Below are 21314 nucleotides of genomic sequence, written 5' to 3'. Positions count from 1 at the left end.
TTCTGAAGGAGCCAGCGCTACATATTAGAACTGCTTTCAGATAACCTATTGTTTCTCCTGCTCCCATGCAACTAGAGTCTTTCAGAAGAAGCCAGCGCTACACATTAGAACTGCTTTCAGGTAACCTATTGTTTCTCCTACTCCCATGTAACTGGAGAACTTGGATTTCTTACTATTGAGTGCTATTCTGATACCTACTGGGAGCTGCCATCTTGCTCCCTTCCCATTGTTCTGCTGACCAGCTGCTAGGAGGGGGGGATATCACTCCAACTTACAGCACAGCAGTATAGTGTGGCTGAAGTTTATCAGAGCACAGGTCACATGGCTGTGGTACCCTGGGAAATGAAGAATATGGCTAGCCCCATGTGAAATTTCAAAATTAAATATAAACAATCTGTTTTTGAAAAACGGATTCCAATGCAGGATTCTGCTGGAGAAGCTCTATTAACTAATGTGTTTTGAAAAAAAACATGTTTTCCCATGACAGTATTCCTTTAATAAAATCCAGCTCAAGGTAAAGTACCTGCTAGCTAGATGTAAGGGGGTGGGGGCTTTGAAGGGTATATTTATATCCTCATATTAATATGCACTTCATATAAATATGCTTACACACAAACTGACTGCCCTTATGAATAGAGCACTGTATTGATGGGGTACACTCAGGTCTCTCTGCTACTTGTGTTGGTACTGTAATTATATGCTACAGCAGTGCAATTGCAAACGCCATAGCGGCTGCTGTGAGATGCCATAGACAGTGGGGGGGGGGGGTTGTTTGGACCCCTGTGATCTTGATATTTCAAGGCCTATTTTCATTTTAACCTGGGTAGAAAAAAATGTTTACTTTAGCACAAGCTTTATAGCACTTTAGGACAACAATTTCGCCTGGACTTTCACTGATTTACTTCCTAAATGATCTCCCATGCCCCACAGGCAAAGGCTTTCTGTTTGCCCATCCATGGCATTTCACTGGTACTTTCTATTTCCACTCCACCTACTAACAGTTTCTCAAAACATAACCAACTTCATCTTCCAGGCCAAGTGTGGCTCTCCATGGAATCCTATTACTGCGCGGCCACAACTAGCTCTCCTGCCCCCAATCATCACTTTGTAGGACCTCCCTTCAGAGCCGCTAACATACAGCTCACGTTGATTGGTGAGACGCCTGTCACATGACCAGGCCCGCCCAAAGAGCAAGTCTGAGAAAAGACCGCGGGGGAAGAAACATGATGGTGAGAGCGGCGGTGTTACCGAGTGTGTGGGACACGGGCTGTGGGGATGTGTGGCCGTGTAAAATCCCCACAATATATGCTTAGGAAAGCGCACAGAACAAGTTTGTCCATTAGGAACAATCGCATTTATAAACACAGCTTTCCTTATGGAAATGGAAACTTAGCACCTGGTGCAGGAGGTTAATGCCGGCAGTACCTGCGCCTGTTTGTCAGTGATTGGTACTTGAGGATAACATGTCTGCAAGAATTTATAGAATGTACATTTACAAGAATGTAAAATTTGATTTTGAACATAGGAATGAAGTTTGCCCTTGAATAAGTAAAAGGCTTTCAGAGTTATTAATCTACAAGTTTTCCAGAAACCACTTCCAGTGTAATTAGTAAATGTAATCAAAGTTTTAGTAAGTGCCCTAGTTACCCAGTGTGTCTCTTTATATAATTATATTACACATTAGATGCACCCCAATTCTACATTTAGGGTTCCCACATTATGATGTACTTGGAGCCTAGGAGAAAGCAAGTATGGGGTTCCTTATCCAGAGCCCATTATTAAGAAATGTCAGTATTATGGAAAGACCATCTTTCATAGATTCCATTTTAAACAAGTTTTTTTTTTTTTTTTTTAATCCTTTTTGTCTGTAATAATAATACAGTGCCTTGAACTTGATCCCAACTTGGGATCCCTATTGTAGGTGAACAATCCTGTTGGGTTTATTTAATGTTTAAGCTTTCTGGATAACAGGTCCCATTCCTGTATAATGTTCTGTGGTTGCTCGTACGCTGCCTGTGACTAGTTGTTAAAGCATAATGTGCATGAGTGAGAGCGGCCATTGTATAATGTACTGGGCTAACCAGTAGAAAGTAGTGTTTCTGTATATTGTGCTGGTGTTTTAGCCTGGTGTTGTCTATGAAATTAGTATATGTAAATATGGATTGGAGGCATTTTTCACCCATTTGCCATGCCCAAGAATTTCCCTATAATTGTTATAGGGAGCAGTATGTAAGTGTGTCTCATATTTTCTGCAATACCTTTTAGAGTTGTAGAGGAATTGTGGAACAAAAGATGCTTCATATAAATTCACATTAAGCCACTGGACACAGACAGCCCTGAATAAAATAGTACTGAATGGTGATGTTGGCACAGCTAGCATATCTAATGTTATACCTATTTGCCTATTAAATTGATTTCTGATCGCGCTTTTTAAGATGACAATATTTGGCAAGAGTCGCTTGTTTGGTGAGTTTGCCAGGCTCCTTGGGACAAACGATCAGGTTGCAATCACAGGAATAGGACCGTTGAAGCAAGGACCCCAATGCAGTCCCTGTTTCAAAGGAAAATTCAAACCTGCTCGATTGACACCTGGGCAATTTTCGCCACCTTTAGTGTCTCTGACATTTTAAACAGGGACTTGTCAAATATTTGACAATAAGACCTGCATCTTTAGGCCATCATATTTATACATTACGCTAATGGCACACAGGGTTGTGCAGAAATTCATTTCTCATTCATACAAGTGGTAAAAAATTCCCTTCCTTTTCCCTGTGTCTCAGCCCCTGATGGGATATTACATTGTAAAGGGAACATTTCCATTCTTCTAGCATGTTGCAAGTGGAAGTTATCCGTGCACCTTTCCAAATAACAATCTGGTTGCTGGCCTGGTAATCAAAAAGCAGATTGGGGCTGGAGGATATATTTTTTTTTTTTTAATTTGCTAATTTTTATGGCAATCTCCTATTTATCATTCTTTCTGACATTTGCACATGCCTGTCTGCTCTGGCCAGTGACAGCTTTAATATCCAACTGGAGAGAGAACAAACAAAAAAAGGTGAACTTTACCATTTTTTCATTGCATTTAATTTTTGTTTGTTCACCAAGCACCTACAGATGTATATCTTTCTGTCTAAGACCTAAGTCCTGCCGCACATGGAGTGTATGATCCACCAGCAGAGAAGTTTAAAATCGTGGCTTTTCAGTCTGTTATTTAATGAAATGAAATTGGTCACCTCGGCCACCTTTGTCACCATCTGGAAACCATCAGTGGAGAATCCGCCAAGTGTGCCGTAGGCCAAAAACCATTGTGTACTGAACAGTTTACCTCTTGTACTCTAAAGCCCAATTTCACCTTCAGTGGCTGCACCCATGGTTACACAGCCGTATATATAAGTGGAGTAGAGCTTTTGAAGCAAAAGCAGGAATTCATTGATCTGATTTGACCTTAAACCTTTTAAATAAAAAGTTCATGTACTGTAGATTATTGTTTTCAGGGGTATGTCTTGTTACTGATTTGTTATTCTGTAAAGCAGAACCATCTTTTACTGACCGGTGTGCTTTCATTGTAGTCTGTATTTCATCAGCTGGCACAGCAAATGGAAGATGTATCTGGAGACAGAGGGGTGCTGAAAGAAGTGATTCGGCCCGGAAAAGGAGGGAAGGTTCCCTGTGATGCAACAGTAATACGTAAAAAGCTCCTGCAGTACCATATTTACATATAGAAACTGGCAAGCCCTTGGACATATTGCTATATAATAGATATATGCATTATACTATGATATTGGTTGTTTCTGTTAAGGACGGTAAAGACCCTTTACAGTACAATTTCAATGAGCAGGACTTGTGCTGAACATACTTTTTTCCTATTATTTTAATAACAAAAATGTTTTTTATGATCTTTTAGATAATCAGATTCCCAGTGCACAGATAATCCCTCTGCATAATGGACATTTGTTTATCTGTGGTATGAGAATCTAATTATCTGTGATGTACACAATGTCATTTATCTCTGATGGCCCTGGCACTACCATAAAATGTCATCAATATTTAAAAATAAATGAGTCGCCATGGAACTTTATAAATGGTGTGTTTTTAGCATATATTTGTGTGTATTGACTAATGTAATGTGTAGCTGGTTAAGGAGTCCTGGGTTCTTAATGCAGCACTTGATGTTTTTTCAGTCAAGTACTCTGGTTACTTGGAACATGCTGACAAACCATTTGACACAAGTTGCTACAGACGTCACCCCAAAATGATGAAGTTAGGTGAAGGTAAGAAGAATACACACACAGTCTGTTGTACTTACTGACACATACATCTGTATGCTCCTTAAACTGAAGAGTCACAAGGTTAACCATTTGTCAGCATAACCCCTCTCTGATGTAGCCATTTATGTTTAGGAGTAGGTAACTTCTTTACATAGGTTACCATTGTTCCAAGGGCTGGGAGTAAGCCAGAGGCATGCAGCAGACTAGAGCAGTGATCCCCAACGAGTAACTAGTGAGCAACATGTTGCGCACCATCTCCTTGGATGTTGCTCTCAGTGCCCCCAAACCATGTAGTTATTTTTGAACTCCTGACTTGGTGGCAAGGTATGGTTGAATAGAAACAAGATTTACTAGCAAATAAAGCCTCATGTAAGCTGATAGTGTGCACAGAAGCTACCCAATCCTAGCCCTTATTTGGTATCTCATTGAACTTTTATGATGCTATAACATAGTTACATTGGGTTGAAAAAAGTCCATCAAGTTCAACCCTTCCAATTAAACCCAGCACACACAAACCTATACCAACCTATCTATACTCTCACATACATAAACCATATATACCAACATCAATACTAATTGTAGATTTTAGTATTACAATAGCCTTGGATACAATGCTTGTTTGTCCCAAGTCTTTTTACATTTAACTGTGGCTCATGGGTAAGAAAGGTTGAGGACCCCTGGACTAGATTCTTGGTAATCACAGGTGACAAACTGCTACATTGGATTTGATAAATGCCACCTATTTTGGCCTATGGCTGAAGATTTGCAACTTGGCTTGTCCAACCAACTCTCTCCATTGCAAATACAATTTTATTTTTACTAAGCCTTGCTTATTCTGTCTCATTTAATGTCTGAATTGCATTTATGGTTACAGAGCATAAACGGACATATTAAGTTTGTTTTTTCTATACAGATATCACCCTTTCTGGAATGGAGATTGGACTGCTGACAATGCAGCGTGGAGAGTTATCAAGGTTTCTCTTCTCACCGAAATATGCCTATGGCACACTGGGCTGTTCTCCTCTCATCCCACCCTCAGCCACTGTCCTTTTTGAAATAGAGTTGTTGGACTTCCTAGACACCGCAGAATCCGATTTGTTTTGCGCCCTGAGTCCGGTAAAAGATTTGGTTTAGTTGTGGTTTAGGCTCACTACAGCAGTGTTGCAGGCAGGTAGATTAACGAGACATCTTTATCTTGCAGGAAGTGCAGGCAACATTTTCTCTGGATAAGATTATTAAAATTGCCGGAACAGAAAGAGAGTTTGGGAATTACCTTTTCAAGAGAAACAGATTTTATGATGCTAGAGACAGGTACAAACGGGTAGGTCATTTAATATTGATTGCTTTGTTCAGTTTGTTTGACAAAGTGTTTATTTCTGTGTTTGTATTGTATAACAAGGTTACCTTCATTTATTCCTGCCTGTGGGTCTGGGAGTATCTGAAGCTGTTTCATAACATTGAATACTGTATTTAAAGGGAAAGCTGTTATGGGATAGTAATATTTCAGTAAGAAATTAAGGGACAGCACAAGCTCTTAAAGGAATACTGTCATGGGATAACATGTTTTTTTCATAACACGTGGAACCTGCAGGAGGAAACTTCACACGATGTGTAGCAATGGCTCTTCCTGAAAGCTCAGACTCATGCACAATGCACTGGATGCTCCAGCTTAAACCCTGAATGCTCTTCCACCCCAAATATTGCTTTCTGAGGCAATGTCAGTGCTGCACAATGCAACCCTTGGCTTTTAGTCTGCTTCTGTATGAACCATACCAGTCATTGTGCTGTTTCCTTACATTGTATTGAGCACTAGTGCTGAAAGACTGGCAAATTGCTAATGTGATGCTGTTTTTCAAAAACTATAGGCCTGTTAGTCTGACATCACTGGTAGGAAAGCTTTTGGAATGGGTGACAAGGCATGGTTTTATGCGTAACAGATCTTGCCAGACTAATTTAATTGCCTTTTATGAGGAGGTAAGCAGGAACCTTGACACTGGAATGGCAGTGGATGTCATCTACTTGGACTTTGCTAAAGCATTTGATACAGTACCACACAAAGTTAATGATAAAACTGAGGGATATTGGTCTGAAACCTAATATTTGTACTTGAGTAAAGAACTGGCTGATGGATAGATAACAAAGAGTGGTGGTAAATGGAACATTTTCTAATTGGGCCAGTGTTGTTAGTGGAGTACCGCAGGGGTCAGTCCTTGGTCCTTTGCTTACGGTGAGGGCAGTGAGGTTGGGGAATGCCCTTCCTAGTGATGTGGTAATGGCAGATTCTGTTAATGCCTATAAGGTGGGCCTGGATGAGTTCTTGAACAAGCATAGTATCCAAGGCTATTGTGATACTAAAATCAGCTAGTATTGATGTATGTGTATAGATAGGTCAGGATAGGTTTGTGTGTGCGCTTTGGAGTCTCCTTGAAACGGTTGAACTTGATGGACTTTGATCATTTTTCAACCCAACTTAACTACCGTATATACTCGAGTATAAGCCGAGTTTTCCAGCACTCAAAATGTGCTAAAAAAGGAATTCTCGGCTTATACTCGAGTCGGAATACTTGTGTCCTATCGGTGCATCCGTGTGCTACCGGCGGATCCGTCTCCTACCGGCGCATCCCATGTCGCGACGCGCGCAACCACTCCCCCACCACGCCCCCGTGCGCTGTCATAGCGCGCCGGCCTAGCGCACACACGCGTCGCGCCTCATCTGGCTTTCCTTCCCGGAGCTTCACTTGCCTGGACTGGGAGACATGGTAGACAGCCGCTTGTTCAGCGTTTAGTTTCCTGCAGAACTTCAACAGGTCAGTGCCCCGCTGCTCGGTGTATAGGGCAGGTACGGTGCCCGCTTGTGGCCATCGCATTGGGTCAGAGTTCGCTTGTTAAGGAGCGATATAAGGACTAAGTATTACTGGGGCCAGTGTGTGGGCAATGTCAGGGGCACAGCGTGTTCCCTTTGGGTGAAACGTGGCCATGGTGTGTACAGCTGGTAACTTTAAGAGGTTGCAGAGGGTACTTTATTTGGGCAGTGTGTGTCCTGCTGGTCAGAATAAATGGGGTAGCTGAGAAACTTTAACTATTGGACAATGTATTCAGCTGACTGTATGTAATGTTTGGTGCAATATGGGCTTAGAGAGAGCACTGTGTGGGGCAGAATGGGTACTGCCCTATAGGGCAAAATTAATATTCATGGTTACTATATGGTCAGAATAGATACTGCTGTGTATAGTGTGGGGGGGAAGAAAAATTCAACGAGGTGGAGCCCATGCTGCAACTTAGACCTAACCACAACCCCTATCTGGACGCTGACATGGAGTCTCAGACTGACGGCTCTATCATCTCCAGGACTGCAGTGTATGTGTAATGCTCCACCTTGTAAGCACCATTGTTATACGCTTCCACCACTGAGCTCACACTGACCGCAGGCCCCAAACACATGGACTACAATGTTTCCATCCAGCCTCATCCTAACAATAAGCAATCAGGATTGCTGGTGTAGATGTACAAACTGTTCCCATCAGCTCACCACATGGACTTCATTGTGTAATCAGGGAAAATGGGCCTTTTGTGCTCCATTGCAGAAAACATGTCAGATTGCATCCTGCACCGCACATAGTAAGGGAATGCTCTTATGTTTTATTAATTTACTGTTATTTATATCACATCAGTCCCTGCCCTGGAGAAGCTTGCAATCTAAGGTCCATATCTGGTTGCTAGGGCCTTGTTTACCTTAGCAACCAGAGAGTGGTTTGCAGAAGAGATAAGAGTCAGAAATATTTACTGTTTCCTAGTACACATGATCTTATCTTTCTTAAACTTGTGATTCTACATCACACACCCCAAAAAGTATACAGAACTATATGAGAATTAAATAACAAATTTACACATCACAATTTCATGCGCCTCATTTTCCAGCCCGTACCTTGTGTTTTAGGCTTATACTCGAGTCAATAGATTTTTCCAGTTTTCTTAGGTAAAATTAGGTACCTCGGCTTATATTCGGATCGGCTTATACTCGAGTATATACGGTATGTAACAATAAAATTGGGTTAAAATGGCAGTTTTATTTTTACATATGGATGTAAAGAGCTAAACACACACACCTCTAAACACAAACAACAAATATTTTCAAAATACAGAAAATAAATTTTTTTTTTTATGTTCATTAAAATAGAATTTAATGTCATTCCCAGGGTGTGTCCTAATACCAAATAGTTGTAGTTTTATGGAGATTCCTGACTTGTATCGATCAAAACCCAGAGCAGTACAATAGCAAATTTTGAGAGTGCTGCACCACATACACACACAATTTAGATTGTGAGGACCGCGGAGCGCAGAGTATTCCAGGAGTGAGGGCATATTGCTGGGGGTTGTAGATATAACAACAGCAGAGATGGAATCACAGTGTCCAGGTGCTGGGCAGAACCAAACCTGAACTCTCAAAATCACGTGACTTTAGGTTGCATGATTAAGGCATGGGTTTTTCTCACTCTTCCCAATTATAATTTGATTATGCAAATGAGGATTCATGTTTGGTTTGGAATCCTTTGTGAAAAAACAGACAATTTAGCTTTACATGAAATTAATTTTTTGGTTTCCAGGGATCAGTAATCCTAACAGCCTCTAAAAGGCTTAGTATGAAGTTGAATAATAAAAAAAAAAACGATCATAATGAAGATGAAGACTAATTGAAAAGTTGCTGTAAGGCAGTGATCCCCAACCAGTGGCTCGTGAGTAACATGTTGCTCCCCAACCCCTTGGATGTTGCTCCCAGTGGCCTCAAAGTAGGTGCCTATTTTTGAATTTCTGGTTAGAAGGCAAGCTTTGATTGCATAATACCCAGTGTAATTGCCAAACAGATTCTTTTGTAGCCTCCCAGTCAACATAGGGGCTACCAAATAGCCAATTATAGTTCTTATTGGTACACCCAGAAACTTTTTTCATTCTTGTTTTGCTCTCCAAAACTTTTTTCATTTGAATGTGGCTCACGGGTATAAAAGGTTGGGGATCCCTGCTGTAAGGTATTACAAGTTAAATTGAATATGAACTTTTTTGTTTGTCACCAAGAAGTGATATTTTACTTTTTTATCAATACATTATTTGCATTTTGTTTAAGAGGTCTCTCTTTTTTTTTTTTTACCAAAATGTTACAAAGTCTCTAAATTTAACCCAGAAAGACCTGGATTATATAATATTTGCTGCTACCTGACTTTGTGTTAATATAAGTAAAGGTGTAAGGGCACTTATAGACTTTGGGTATTCACTTTTCCATTAAGGCATCCTCAGTGCTGTCTTGCAAAGCTTCGTGTGAAGAAGAAAGGAAGCTGTTGGAAGCAGCTCAGTTGTTTGTAGCACTGAATCTATCACTTACCTACCTAAAGTTGGAGCGCCCCTCTCGTGCACTGAAATGGGGTGAGAAGGCTCTTTCTATAGATAACAGGAACACAAAAGCTTTGTTTCGATGTGGACTGGTAAGACAATATGCTCTAAAACACTTGATTACTTCATATACAAAAAAAAGGGGGGGGGGAACTAGAGAATGCCAAGAAAAGAGAATGAAGAAATAAAACTACAGACATGATGTTCAGGTTCACTTAATTTAGTTGTACAAAGATTAGCTGAATGCCAAATCTTGGGAAGATTCACACATTCAGCCTTTAACATATTATTTTTAAAGGCTGAATATGTGAATCTTCCCAAGATTTGACATAGGGGGCTTGAATGATATCTGAATGAGAGTCAATACTATATATATATTGCGGAGGGCAGTCAGTCATCAGCCAAAATCTGGAAATGCTGCAAACTCTTTCTAAAAGCACCATTGGAATTATGGCGAACTGTCATTTTGTATTCTCTTTGGATGCACCATGTTGACCATTGAGGTATTAATATCTTTATGATAGCTTTTGATATGTTATGTGTAATAGCCTTGATAATGCCCCAGCCTGATGGGTTTGGCCCTGCCCCTAAGCAGACATCACTGCTCCAACAGCCATTGGGGAAGAGGTTTTGCTAGCTGCACAGGTAAGGAACAGTGGGGTCTGGGGCAAGCTAGGTGTTAGCTTATTTAGCACCAGGAAGCTTTTTAAATGTGGTACTAATATGTTACTGTAAATATCAGGAATAGGTCAGATTTTTAAAATTGCATCATGGGAGCTACTCTAGAAAAATACAGCAACTATCCTTGCTCTGTACAGTCTGCATTTTCACATGCTTACTTATTGTAGGTTAACCTGAATTTTCTCCACTGTCTGCTTGGGGGACACAGGAACAGTGGGGTATAGCTGGTACCACTAGGAGGCAGGACACAACAATACAAAGAAGAACTAGCTCCTCCTTCGCTGGCTATACACCCAGCAGGCGTAGCCCAGTTCAGTTTTAGTTGTGTCCTTAGGAGGTTAGGACGTGTTTTTTAGTAGTCTCTTAATATGTTTTCTCCTGCTATTAACTCAAGGGGATGCTGTAGACTCCTACACTGAGTAGGATGTCTTTTATAGACACCCCCCAACGTTGGACTGTCTCCGGAGTCTCCTGTGCAATAGCACCGACCACCCAGCCCTGATCTACATCTCTCCTTCCTATTGCAGGAGCTGGTGAGTATGCGTTCACCCCCCCCCCCCCCCCCCCCGTTCCCACTCTACAAGGGGTCATCGGTTGTTCTCTTCACTAGCACAACCCCCAGGAGTGACTTGGTGCTACACAGTGCTCAGCCCCTGGGCGCACCCATACCTTTTTGAAATTGGCGCCGGAGTTCCCTCCCGCCGAATCCACCGGCGCGCTCGCGGGACCCGGAAGTGCGCGCCTGAGCTACATCCTGCTCCTTCGCGCCGCTCGGCATTGGCGCGCTTCTGCTGTCTCAGCGCTGGTGCCAAATCAGCACTACAGCATCAGCCTACAGAAGGCTCTTCTCAGCTGGGGCCAGATCGCCAGCCTGTGTTCCTGCACAGAGTGGGTTTTAGCTGCTGCCACTACACAGCAGGCTGCATTCAGCACATATTGGAGCTCCTCCTAAGGCTCCCAGTCGCTCTCTCCCATCCCTGCTTCACACTTGCAGGTCAGTTTCCAGCGCAGTGCCTGTACCAGTATTTTAAAAAAAAAAAAATAAATAAAATAAAAACTTCTCACTTGAGCGCTGCTTGCGCACGCTAACAGTACTCCCTCATCATGTCTGAGGGTTCTAGCGACAGCCTCTTTTCTAAAAGCGCCTCTTCAGCGCCAATCAAATTTTTAGCTTGTGCCAAATGCCGCAAACGTCTACCTGCGGGTCACAAAGCACCTTTTTGCACCCTGTGCAAGCCGCCAGAGCAAGGTCCGGAGATCCCAGGTCCTGCTCCCCCCCAGGTGAACCAGGCTCCCCCAGAGGAGTCCTTGCCCACAGCTAGAGAGGCGCTTCAAGCTGCACAACCCATTCCAGAGTGGGCATCCCACCTGGCCACCGGGATTCCTAAGTTGGCTAGCTCCTTAGACAAGCTGCTTTCACGGCTTGACAACCCAAGACCCAAATCCTCCAAACGCAGAGCCCCCTCACCCTCAGATGAGGAAAGTGAGGACGACTCCAGGCTACTCTCCTTCCCCTCTCCATTCCATTCTTTCGGAGGGGGAACTGTCCCCCTCATCAGACCAGGACGAAGAAGGATCCCCAAAGCATGCGTCAGATGGGGCAGATTCTCTTATTGCCTCTGTGCTGGAGACCCTTAATCTCCAAGAAACCGTAGTCCCGTCTGATTCGTCTAAAGCACTCTTTAAGCGCCATAGCAGGTCGTCACCAGGTCTTTCCTTCACATTCTCAACTCGATCATATTATACAACAGGAATGGGACAAGCCAGAAAGACGTTTTCAAGCTAACCGTCGCTTCTTGAAACTATATCCCTTCGCCACACTCCTGTGTCTCGCCCGTCTAAGACCACAGCCCTACCTGTCCCCGATGCCTCCTCCTTCAAGGATGCCATGGATAAGAAGTTGGAAGGGTTACTACGTTCCCAGTTCACCGCATTGGGTACTGCCCTTCGCCCCATCCTGGCCACAGCCTGGGTCAGCCGAGCGGTACAGTCTTGGTCAGACTCCCTCTTGCAGGGCATCCTCTCCGGCGCTCCGCGCCACGAGCTGTCCCAATGGGCTTCACAGATCAAGGAAGCCAATGAGTACATCTGCGAGGCCTCGCTGGACGCGGCCCTGGTCACAAGCCGAACCTCTGCCCTTGCTGTGGCGGCCCACAGATCTCTCTGGCTAAAACTTTGGTCAGCGGATTTCTCCTCTAAGAAATCACTAACCTCCCTCCCATTCAAAGGAAAACTTCTCTTTGGCCCTGATCTTGACAAAATTAGTAGCCAAGCCACAGGGGGCAAAAGTACCCTGCTCCCGCAACCTAAACCACGCTATTCCTCTCGCAGAGTAAAGTTTTTTTGTCCCTCACAGAACAAGAACACAAGACCATCCTCCCCACGTCCGGTAGAGGCCGCTTCGTGGCAAGCCCAGAACCTCTTGGCACAACCGTAAGCCCATCACCAAACCATCCGATAAGTCAACGGCATGATGGTGTACCTCCTCCACCGGGTCTCGCGTCCATCGGGGGAAGACTTCGTTTTTTCGCCAAGGCCTGGCTCGACATCACGCAAGACACCTGGGTTCACGAGGTTGTATCGCTAGGCTACCACCTCGAGTTTTCAGCACAACCTCCCTCCCGCTTCTTTATGTCCAGACTTCCACAGGAACCAACCAAACGAAGAGCCTTCCAAGACGTAATCTCCAAACTTTAGCACTCGGAGGTAATCGTTCCTGTACCTCCAGGAGAACGTTTCAAGGGATACTACTCCAACCTCTTCGTAGTCCCCAAGAAGGACGGCACGGTCCGCCCAGTGCTGGACCTCAAGGAACTCAACACTTTCATCCGTTTTCGAAAATTCAAGATGGAGTCTCTCAGGTCTGTCGTCGCGGCAATGCTACCGGGACAGTTCCTAGCATCTCTCAACATAAAGGATGCATACCTACACGTGCCCATTTTCCCTCCCCATCAGAGATTCTTGCGCTTTGCCTTCCAGAATTTCCACTACCAATTCACAGCTCTCCCATTCGGCCTGACGTCAGCCCCCCGCGTTTTTACCAAAATCATGGCGGCAGCCACAGCAGTGCTTCGGAACAAAGGGATTTCAATAACCCCTTACCTAGACGACCTTCTCATCAAGGCCTCCTCTCCAGTGGAGGCTCAACGATCGCTCCAGTCCTCCATGACCACCCTGCAGGACCTGGGCTGGTGCATCAACTTAGCCAAGTCCTCCCTGGTCCCCAGCCAGTCGATGGTCTTCCTTGGCATGCAGTTCGACACCCAGGCACAGAGAGTCTCGCTACCACACTCCAAGGCGCTCCACCTCCAATCTCTGGTCAGATCCCTTCTGTCCAAACCTCTTCACACGGTCAGATTCTACATGAGGGTCCTGGGCGTCATGGTGTCCACCATCGAAGCGGTCCCTTTTGCCCAATGCCACCTCAGGGAACTTCAGTGGAACATACTATCTGCCTGGAAACGGAAATCCCTACACCTGGAAATCCGCCTAACCCACCAAGCGAGAGTGTCCCTCTCCTGGTGGTTACAAGTCGACCATCTTGTGGCAGGAAAGCCCCTGGGAGAACCTTCTTGGCGCCTTCTGACGACCGACGCGAGCCTCTCGGGCTGGGGTGCGGTACTGGAAAACCACCCAGCACAGGGTCAATGGTCGCCGGAGGAGAGAACGTTACCGATCAATATCCTAGAGATTTGAGCGATCCGCCTGGGCCTCCTCAACTGGCAACACAAGTTGAAGGGACAAGCAGTCAAGATCCAGACGGACAACTCCACAGCAGTGGCCTACATCAACCACCAGGGCGGCACAAGAAGCAGGATGGCCCTGAACGAAGTCAGGCGCATCTTCCAGTGGGCGGAGGACAACCAGACTCACCTGTCGGCCATCTACATTCCAGGGCTGCAGAACTGGGAGGCGGATTTCCTAAGCAGACAGACCTTAGACCCAGGCGAGTGTTCACTAAACAACGACATCTTTCACAAAATAACGCAAAAATGGGGCATGCCAGAGGTGGATCTTATGGCGACAAGGCAAAACCGAAAGGTGCCAAACTTCTTCGCCAGGTACCGGGACCCCTTGGCGTCGGGGGCCGACGCTCTAACATTCCCCTGGGATTTTCGCCTCGCCTACGCTTTTCCGCCTATTCCGCTCCTCCCCAGGACCATAAAAAAGCTCCGGACGGAGCACACTTCACTCATTCTCATAGCGCCCAGGTGGCTCCGCCGCACCTGGTTTTCAGACCTCGTCGACCTAACGGTGGAGGAACCTTGGACCCTACCTCCGCAGCCGGACCTTCTATCTCAAGGCCCAATACTACACCCAAACCCAGCCAGCCTCAGCTTGACGGCGTGGCTCTTGAGACCCGCATTCTGAAGCACAAAGGTTTCTCGGATGCAGTGGTGCACACCATGCGGGCAGCACGAAAACCAGTCTCTGCCAGAGCATACCACCGGGTATGGGCGACATACCAAATCTGGTGCAACAAGAATGACGCAGACTTCGAAACCTTATCAGTTCCTCACATCCTGGAGTTTCTGCAGAACGGCCTATCCATGGGTATGTCCTTGGGCTCCCTCAAGTCGCAAGTTTCAGCCCTGTCAATCCTTTTTCAGCAACGGTTAGCACTCCTACCAGATGTCAAAACCTTTCTCCAAGGGGTAGCTCACGTGGTGCCGCCCTTCAGAACCCCAGCTCCAACATGGGACCTCATAGTGGTGTTACGGGCCCTCCAGCGGCCCCCATTTGAGCCTCTTGTATCGATTCCGCTTCAGTGGCTACCTTAAGAGAGTCATAGTTACTCCCGCCGTTTACCCGCGCTTCATTGAATTTCTTCACTTTGACATTCAGAGCACTGGGCAGAAATCACATGGAAGACTGTTTTCCTTCTCGCAATAGCATCAGCAAGACGTGTCTCAGAACTCAGTGCCTTATCCTGGTATTCCATCATGACAGGGCAGTACTCCGCACTGTCCCTCCATTCCTACCTAAGGTGGTTTCAACATTCCACCTCAACCAGGAGATCACAGTACCAACCTTCTGGCCGACGGCCTCCAACCCAAAGGAGGTGGCCCTACATTCCCTGGACCCTGTCCGGGCTCTCAAATTCTATCTCCATAGGGTCCACGAATTCCGCAAGTCGGACTCTCTTTTTGTCCTCTTCTCTGGGCCAGGACAGGGGGCCCCTGCTACCAAGGCATCCATTTCCCGTTGGATCAAACAAGCTATCCAGCGAGCATATTCTGCCCAGGGCCGGACTCCTCCACTGGGCATCAAGGCCCACTCCACCAGGGGTATGAGTACATCCTGGGCCTTCCGGAACCAAGCATCAGCAGAACAGCTGTGCAAGGCGGCCACGTGGACTTCTGTCCACTCCTTCATAAAATTCTACCAATTCGATACCTTTGCGGCAGATGACACCCGCTTCGGCAGGAAAGTTCTCCAAGCCGCAGTGGAAGCTCACACCTAGGTCTCATGCCCACCCTTTTATCACGGGGACAGCTTTGGTACGTCCCCACTGTTCCTGTGTCCCCCAAGCAGACAGTGGAGAAAAGGAGATTTTGTGTACTCACCGTTAAATCTCTTTCTCTCCAGTCGCTTGGGGGACACAGGACTTCCCTCCCTGAATAGAGACCTAGCAGAACTTCAGACATGGTCGGGTATTAGCGTTTTTTCTTATAGTAACAGTTAAACAGTTAAAAATTGTTCCAAGTTACATTTACACGCCTGTTCTTTCTTTGGTACTAAACTGAACTGGGCTCCGCCTGCTGGGGGTATAGCCAGTGGAGGAGGAGCTAGTTCTTCTTTGTATTGTTGTGTCCTGCCTCCTAGTGGTACCAGCTATACCCCACTGTTCCTGTGTCCCCCAAGCGACTGGAGAGAAAGAGATTTAACGGTAAGTACACAAAATCTCCTTTTTGTTTATATCTCAGGCATGTCTGGAGATGAGGGAGTATGACAAGGCTCGTAACTACCTGTTAAAAGCTCAGTGGTTGGAACCCTATAATCCTGAAATAAACAATGAACTGAAGAGGCTTTCAAGGTGATATAACTTGTATAGCCAGTAACCTCATTTTATGTTTAATGTGTAATTCCAGAAACTAAGTTTACCACAGATGAGTAGACTATAGCAACCAATCAACAATTATACTGGTGTGCTAAGGTTAAAGAATGGAATCATGTAATTGGTTACTGTGGGTTACTAGGCAAAACTATTTGTCATATTACTTCAGAACATAAGTCTTATAAAACATGCAGTCTAGAGGAGTTATATGAGAACAGAGGTTTTCCAACAATCTTGTAAAGTCCAGACTTGGTTTCAACTACACGTGCTCAGGGTGAAGTGATACAGAGCTAACCAACTCCACTGTGCAATTTGACTTTAAATAAATAAGCAGTGCTATTAGATTGCCAGTTGCAAATTCCTGCTTACAGTTGTCATTCCGGGGAAAAGAACATGAATTGGCAACATAGAAAAGCTTTGCGTTTCCCATGTATTTCTAGAATCAAATGAACATTACACTAAACTGAATCCCTACCACTGACACTAGCATCCCTTGATAAGGGTATGTTCTCTCTCTCAGCATGTGCCAAGAGGGCTTTCAAAAGTAAAAGCTTTATAGGTTAAAAAAACTTTTTGCATTTGGGGAAGTAGATTCCATGCCTACATCTCAAAGGAAAAAACATTATTTGTTCCTATGTGTTTTAATTATATATGTATCCCTTTATAGTTTTGCACGTGCTCTCAGATATAATACTTATGCTTGCCATCTTTTTCGCACAGTTGTTACCAGGATTACATGGATAAAGAGCGGGAGATGTGCTTCCTGATGTTTCGTTCACTGTCCATGCGACATTGATGGTATTACTTCTTATCTATAACAAACAGTATGTTATTTCTAAAAGCTTACTGAGGTTCGTCTGTGTGCAGTAAAGAATTATCATTCATGAGATCCTCATTATGTAGATTTTGTGGACCCTGTTGGCCCACTGCCCCTTCCCCACATGTGATAAGCCTGGGCGAAAAGACTTGGTTATGTAGTAGTTGCAAGCATTAACAGAAAGTTCCTATGTATGACCCCCAGGGCAATGTTGCCTGTGATTGGGGGCATTTCTGGGCCTGATGCCTTAAGGGCCGTGACACACGTGGAGATTAATTGCCGCGGGCGACTAATCTCCCTGCAGTGCCATCTAAACGGCTAGAATGTAAATCGGCTGTGGGATGGCATACGCGGCGCCGCAATTTGCCGAAGTTGCCTTGAGAGGAAACTTCGGCAAATCGTGGCGCCGTGTATGCCATCCCACCGGCGATTTACATTCTAGCCGTTTGGATGGCATTGCGGGGAGATTAGTCTCCACGTGACAAATCTCTGTTGCCGCGGGTGACTTATCTCCCAGTGTGTCAAGGCCCTAAGGTACTGGTGACTTATCTCCCTAAATGCTTTGTTCGCCAAAGTAGCTTTGGGTGACTTTAGAAAAACAAAGTGCCGCATATGTTATTCCACCAGTGAATTACTTTATTACCTGTGGGAAAGCATTTTGGGAGATTAGTTTCCCCCAATAAATCTTCGCTACCTCGGAAGGAAGGCTATCATTTCGAGTGGGTAATGTAATAAAATGTGCAAAGTTTGATACAGATGTAATCACCAGTAGCAACCAATCAGCAGGTAGCATTTACTGGTCACCTATTTGGAAACAAACAGCTATTTGGTTGCAGTGGTTTACTATATCAGGGCAAACTTTGCACCATTTATTACATTTCCCCCAAAAGTGAGGCAGGGCGTTCTCCTAGTTTGCTTTGATTCTCGCCCCCCAGAGAAATTTTTTTTTCGACAATTCCTGTTTAGTGTACTTATTGTACTGACATTAAAAGATGTAAACAATGGAAATGGGTATAAATACACTTATTTGTTTAGATGTTCTGGGAAAAGTTGACATCACAGAATGTCAAGAAAAGAATTGCAGTTTCTGTCATCACTATAGGGTTGCCATCTGTCCAGTTTTCACTTTGGCTGTCTGGGCTGTCACTGGAACTCTAAAACCCAGACAAAACTCTACTGCTGGGGCTTCAGAACTACACCAATCCCTGCCAACTATATAATTACCTGCCCCTCAATGTCATTGTCCCATCCCATGATATCCTCACCCCAGCGTCCTGTCTCTGTCTGGTTTCTATAAAAGTGAAAGGTGGCAACCCAACTTAGTTCTATTTACACTAAATCAGTGGCACCACACCCCAGCAATGAGTCCCATCACTGACTTTTACATATGTTGTAGCATAAATGTGGGTGCCAAAAAATACAGGTATAAGACTTATTAATGTAGACTGTAATGTGGAGCACTATATATTGTTTTGCCATCACTATGGATTTATGCTAGTTTAGTGCAAATGTAGAAGATAGTGTCAACTACCTTTAACAAAAGCAACACCCCATGTGCCATAGGCAATAGACATAATATCTACACACACAGCCTAGTTTTATGGGTGTTTTCTACAGTTCTCCTAAATTTTCTTTTAGTTTTGGCATTTTATACTTATTCAGGTGCAGGCTTGTTCATTGCAAAAACCAGTTTTACTGGGTCTGCAAGTTAAAAGCCTTACTGTGTTTTTTTGCTTATACACCGAGGCCAAAAGCTAGACATGCAGGATGTGGTTGGAGGGGCTCATATATGCCAGCCTATACCTGCACTGGTACAGTTTTAGGAACTTGGGATAGATTTTCAAGTGGCACAGACTGATAAAAGTAAATGATGGGGAAAAATATGTTGCAGGTATTTTTCCCCATCATTTACTTTTATCAGTCTGTGCCACTTGAAAATCTATCCCAAGTCCCTAAAACTGCCAGGACTCTAATGCTAATTTGATTATCAAGTCCCTGCATAATTATGCAGAACAGTGAATGTAACGAAAGGTAAGGCAGGTAAAAATGTATGCTAGATGGAGTGATTGTTCTAGCAGTACATTCAGGAACCCACATGTGGGAGAGTGCCTGGGATTGGTGTCATACTGAGTGTTCATGTCCCAGAGACCCCTCATCATATCAGAAGAGCATATAATATATGGCTCACTGAGATTTGCCATCAGTAAGTATTTAACGTCACTTTATTTTTGCTCTGTTTATCATTTCATTATGCACTTGATCTTGTACAATGTATAGGGAGCAAGCTTCTCTCTTTATCCCATTATCAGTACAAGTTGCAGGCTGAAGCTGTACTTCATGCACTTACAACGTTCAACTTGTACACAATCCATTTTGTGGTATTAGGGCACCCAGTTGAAGAATCCTTTAGTAGATATATTTTTCTATCTTTTTGAGAGTTGCTTTGTGCTTGCGCTCTTAATTAGCCTTATTGTTAGATGCCATTAAGAATCCTTTTTCTCTTTGAGTAATGAGTTCATGTACACCACATTTAGGCTTCCCATAAACATTCTCTTCAAATGTGTCATATGAGAAAAACAAGGGCATTATACTCTTTTAAAAATAAAAGGAATGCACTTAAAATAGTTTGTTTTGGACTGATTTATTGAAAATTTACCCCAAAACTCTACTCACCCCTTCCTGTGACTGCAGGGCTATGATTGGCTATCCTCCTCATACTGTTCTTAGGGCAAGGACCATTAGAACATGCCCACCTCTCATTAAAAATAAGGACAGGGACCAGAGAGGCTATATAGGGAGCTCCAGTAAAGGGGCCATTTTGGACTTGGAATTTCCTTTTTATTAGTACTGTAATTATTTTACATATTTTGTGTTTTATCCAAGGCTCCATGTTCCATGCTATAATGAAGGAAAAAGCTTCATTGGTAAAGAACAGGACTTTGCTTGTCAGGAAACAAGGAGACAACTACCTGAAGACACCATTGCAGTTTGTGGATTATATATATATGCTGAGGTTTCCTATAAACCTAAGTTCAAGTTTTTGGGTTTTTTTTTCCTTATAGAGCCATTGTTAGTTAATTCTGTTTATAATATATACCAAACTGATCTTTATAACTTAATATCGCATAACATTTTACATCCTTTTCTTGTTTTGCATTTACACCATACACGGGGGATCTTTTAGTGATTTCTGGGGTTTTGGGGTTTTTTTGTAAGTTTTGATAGAATAACAAATCTTTGTCTTTGTTTATTTTCTAATGGTCAGTGCGGGCTTGTGACCCTAGATGCAGCTGCAAGAGCTCCAGCTGTTGCACCCCGAAGCCCCATTAAGCAGGAATTGAGGTTCACCAATGATATTACTATCATGCTAACCCTGTATGTCACTGGCTCTATCTCAGTAATGTATTGAGCTACATGTTAACCAGTTGCAATGATTTCTTGTAGTTTGGGATTGTTCGGTTTTCTAATGATTGCTCTATGCTCATAATAGGGCACCTGTCTTCTGTAAAGCATTGTTAATGTTTACATCACGTCCTGTGTCATGTTTTTTATTTTAATGCTAAAATATTACCATCAGTAAGTCCATAAAATTTAAACGGATAAACAAAAGATGCAAGAAGCAACATTTCAGAGGATGCTTACCTGGTTCAGAGTGAATAGAATAGGTACCCTCCATTAATAGCCCAGACAGTCCTGCAAGAAGTAGCTATCATTGCTCCCATAATTTGCTGATCTAATGAAGTAATGTGAATTTCCTTGGGCTTTATTTTGTAATCTATTCATACCCCAGAAAAGATTCAATAAGGCTACTGTTGAGCTGGCACCTAATTTACTGAGAAGCAGGGAGAGCAGTAGTTATAAGTGCAGATGATTGGACAAACTCAGGCATATTTACCAAAGTGTGAAATTAAAGCTTGCCACGCTGTGAATCTCCTTTCACTTACAGATAAATACAGTAGGTCTTCAAATATTTCATAGAAAGCGGCAGAGTTTGACTTGCAAACTCTAATTTTATTCTTGGATTAATTTGCCCCATTATGTATGACAGAATTTAAAAAATAGAATTTATTTTAATGGACAGGTGCCTTACACAATCTAAGCCTCCCTG

At 43.8% G+C, this 21314-nt stretch overlaps 1 protein-coding gene across 2 annotated transcripts; it reads left to right on the top strand.

Moving 5' to 3' along the window:
• Positions 1–1118: 1118 nt before the first annotated feature.
• Positions 1119–20736, top strand: fkbp6 (FKBP prolyl isomerase 6). Of its 2 annotated transcripts, none has more exon segments than NM_203721.1 (9): positions 1119–1229; positions 3570–3687; positions 4182–4271; positions 5182–5384; positions 5470–5589; positions 9548–9742; positions 16259–16368; positions 17110–17187; positions 20090–20736. In NM_203721.1, coding segments are annotated over 8 exon segments (918 nt in total). In that variant the 5' UTR covers positions 1119–1223; the 3' UTR covers positions 17186–17187; positions 20090–20736.
• Positions 20737–21314: the final 578 nt, after the last annotated feature.

This window comes from Xenopus tropicalis, chromosome 2, assembly GCF_000004195.4.
Source record: "Xenopus tropicalis strain Nigerian chromosome 2, UCB_Xtro_10.0, whole genome shotgun sequence".
Taxonomy (NCBI): Eukaryota; Metazoa; Chordata; class Amphibia; order Anura; family Pipidae; genus Xenopus; species Xenopus tropicalis.
Note: the sequence above shows the minus strand (reverse complement) of the source record. Positions and strands in the feature narration are given on the sequence as shown.

Excerpts from the sequence above, each read along its gene's own strand:
- fkbp6 (XM_031895803.1), top strand. The coding sequence starts at position 3,597 with ATGGAAGATGTATCTGGAGACAGAGGGGTGCTGAAAGAAGTGATTCGG. Across the intron at positions 4,272-5,181 it reads AATGATGAAGTTAGGTGAAG|ATATCACCCTTTCTGGAATG; the intron begins GTAAGAAGAATA and ends TTTTCTATACAG. Across the intron at positions 5,385-5,469 it reads TGTTTTGCGCCCTGAGTCCG|GAAGTGCAGGCAACATTTTC; the intron begins GTAAAAGATTTG and ends TTTATCTTGCAG.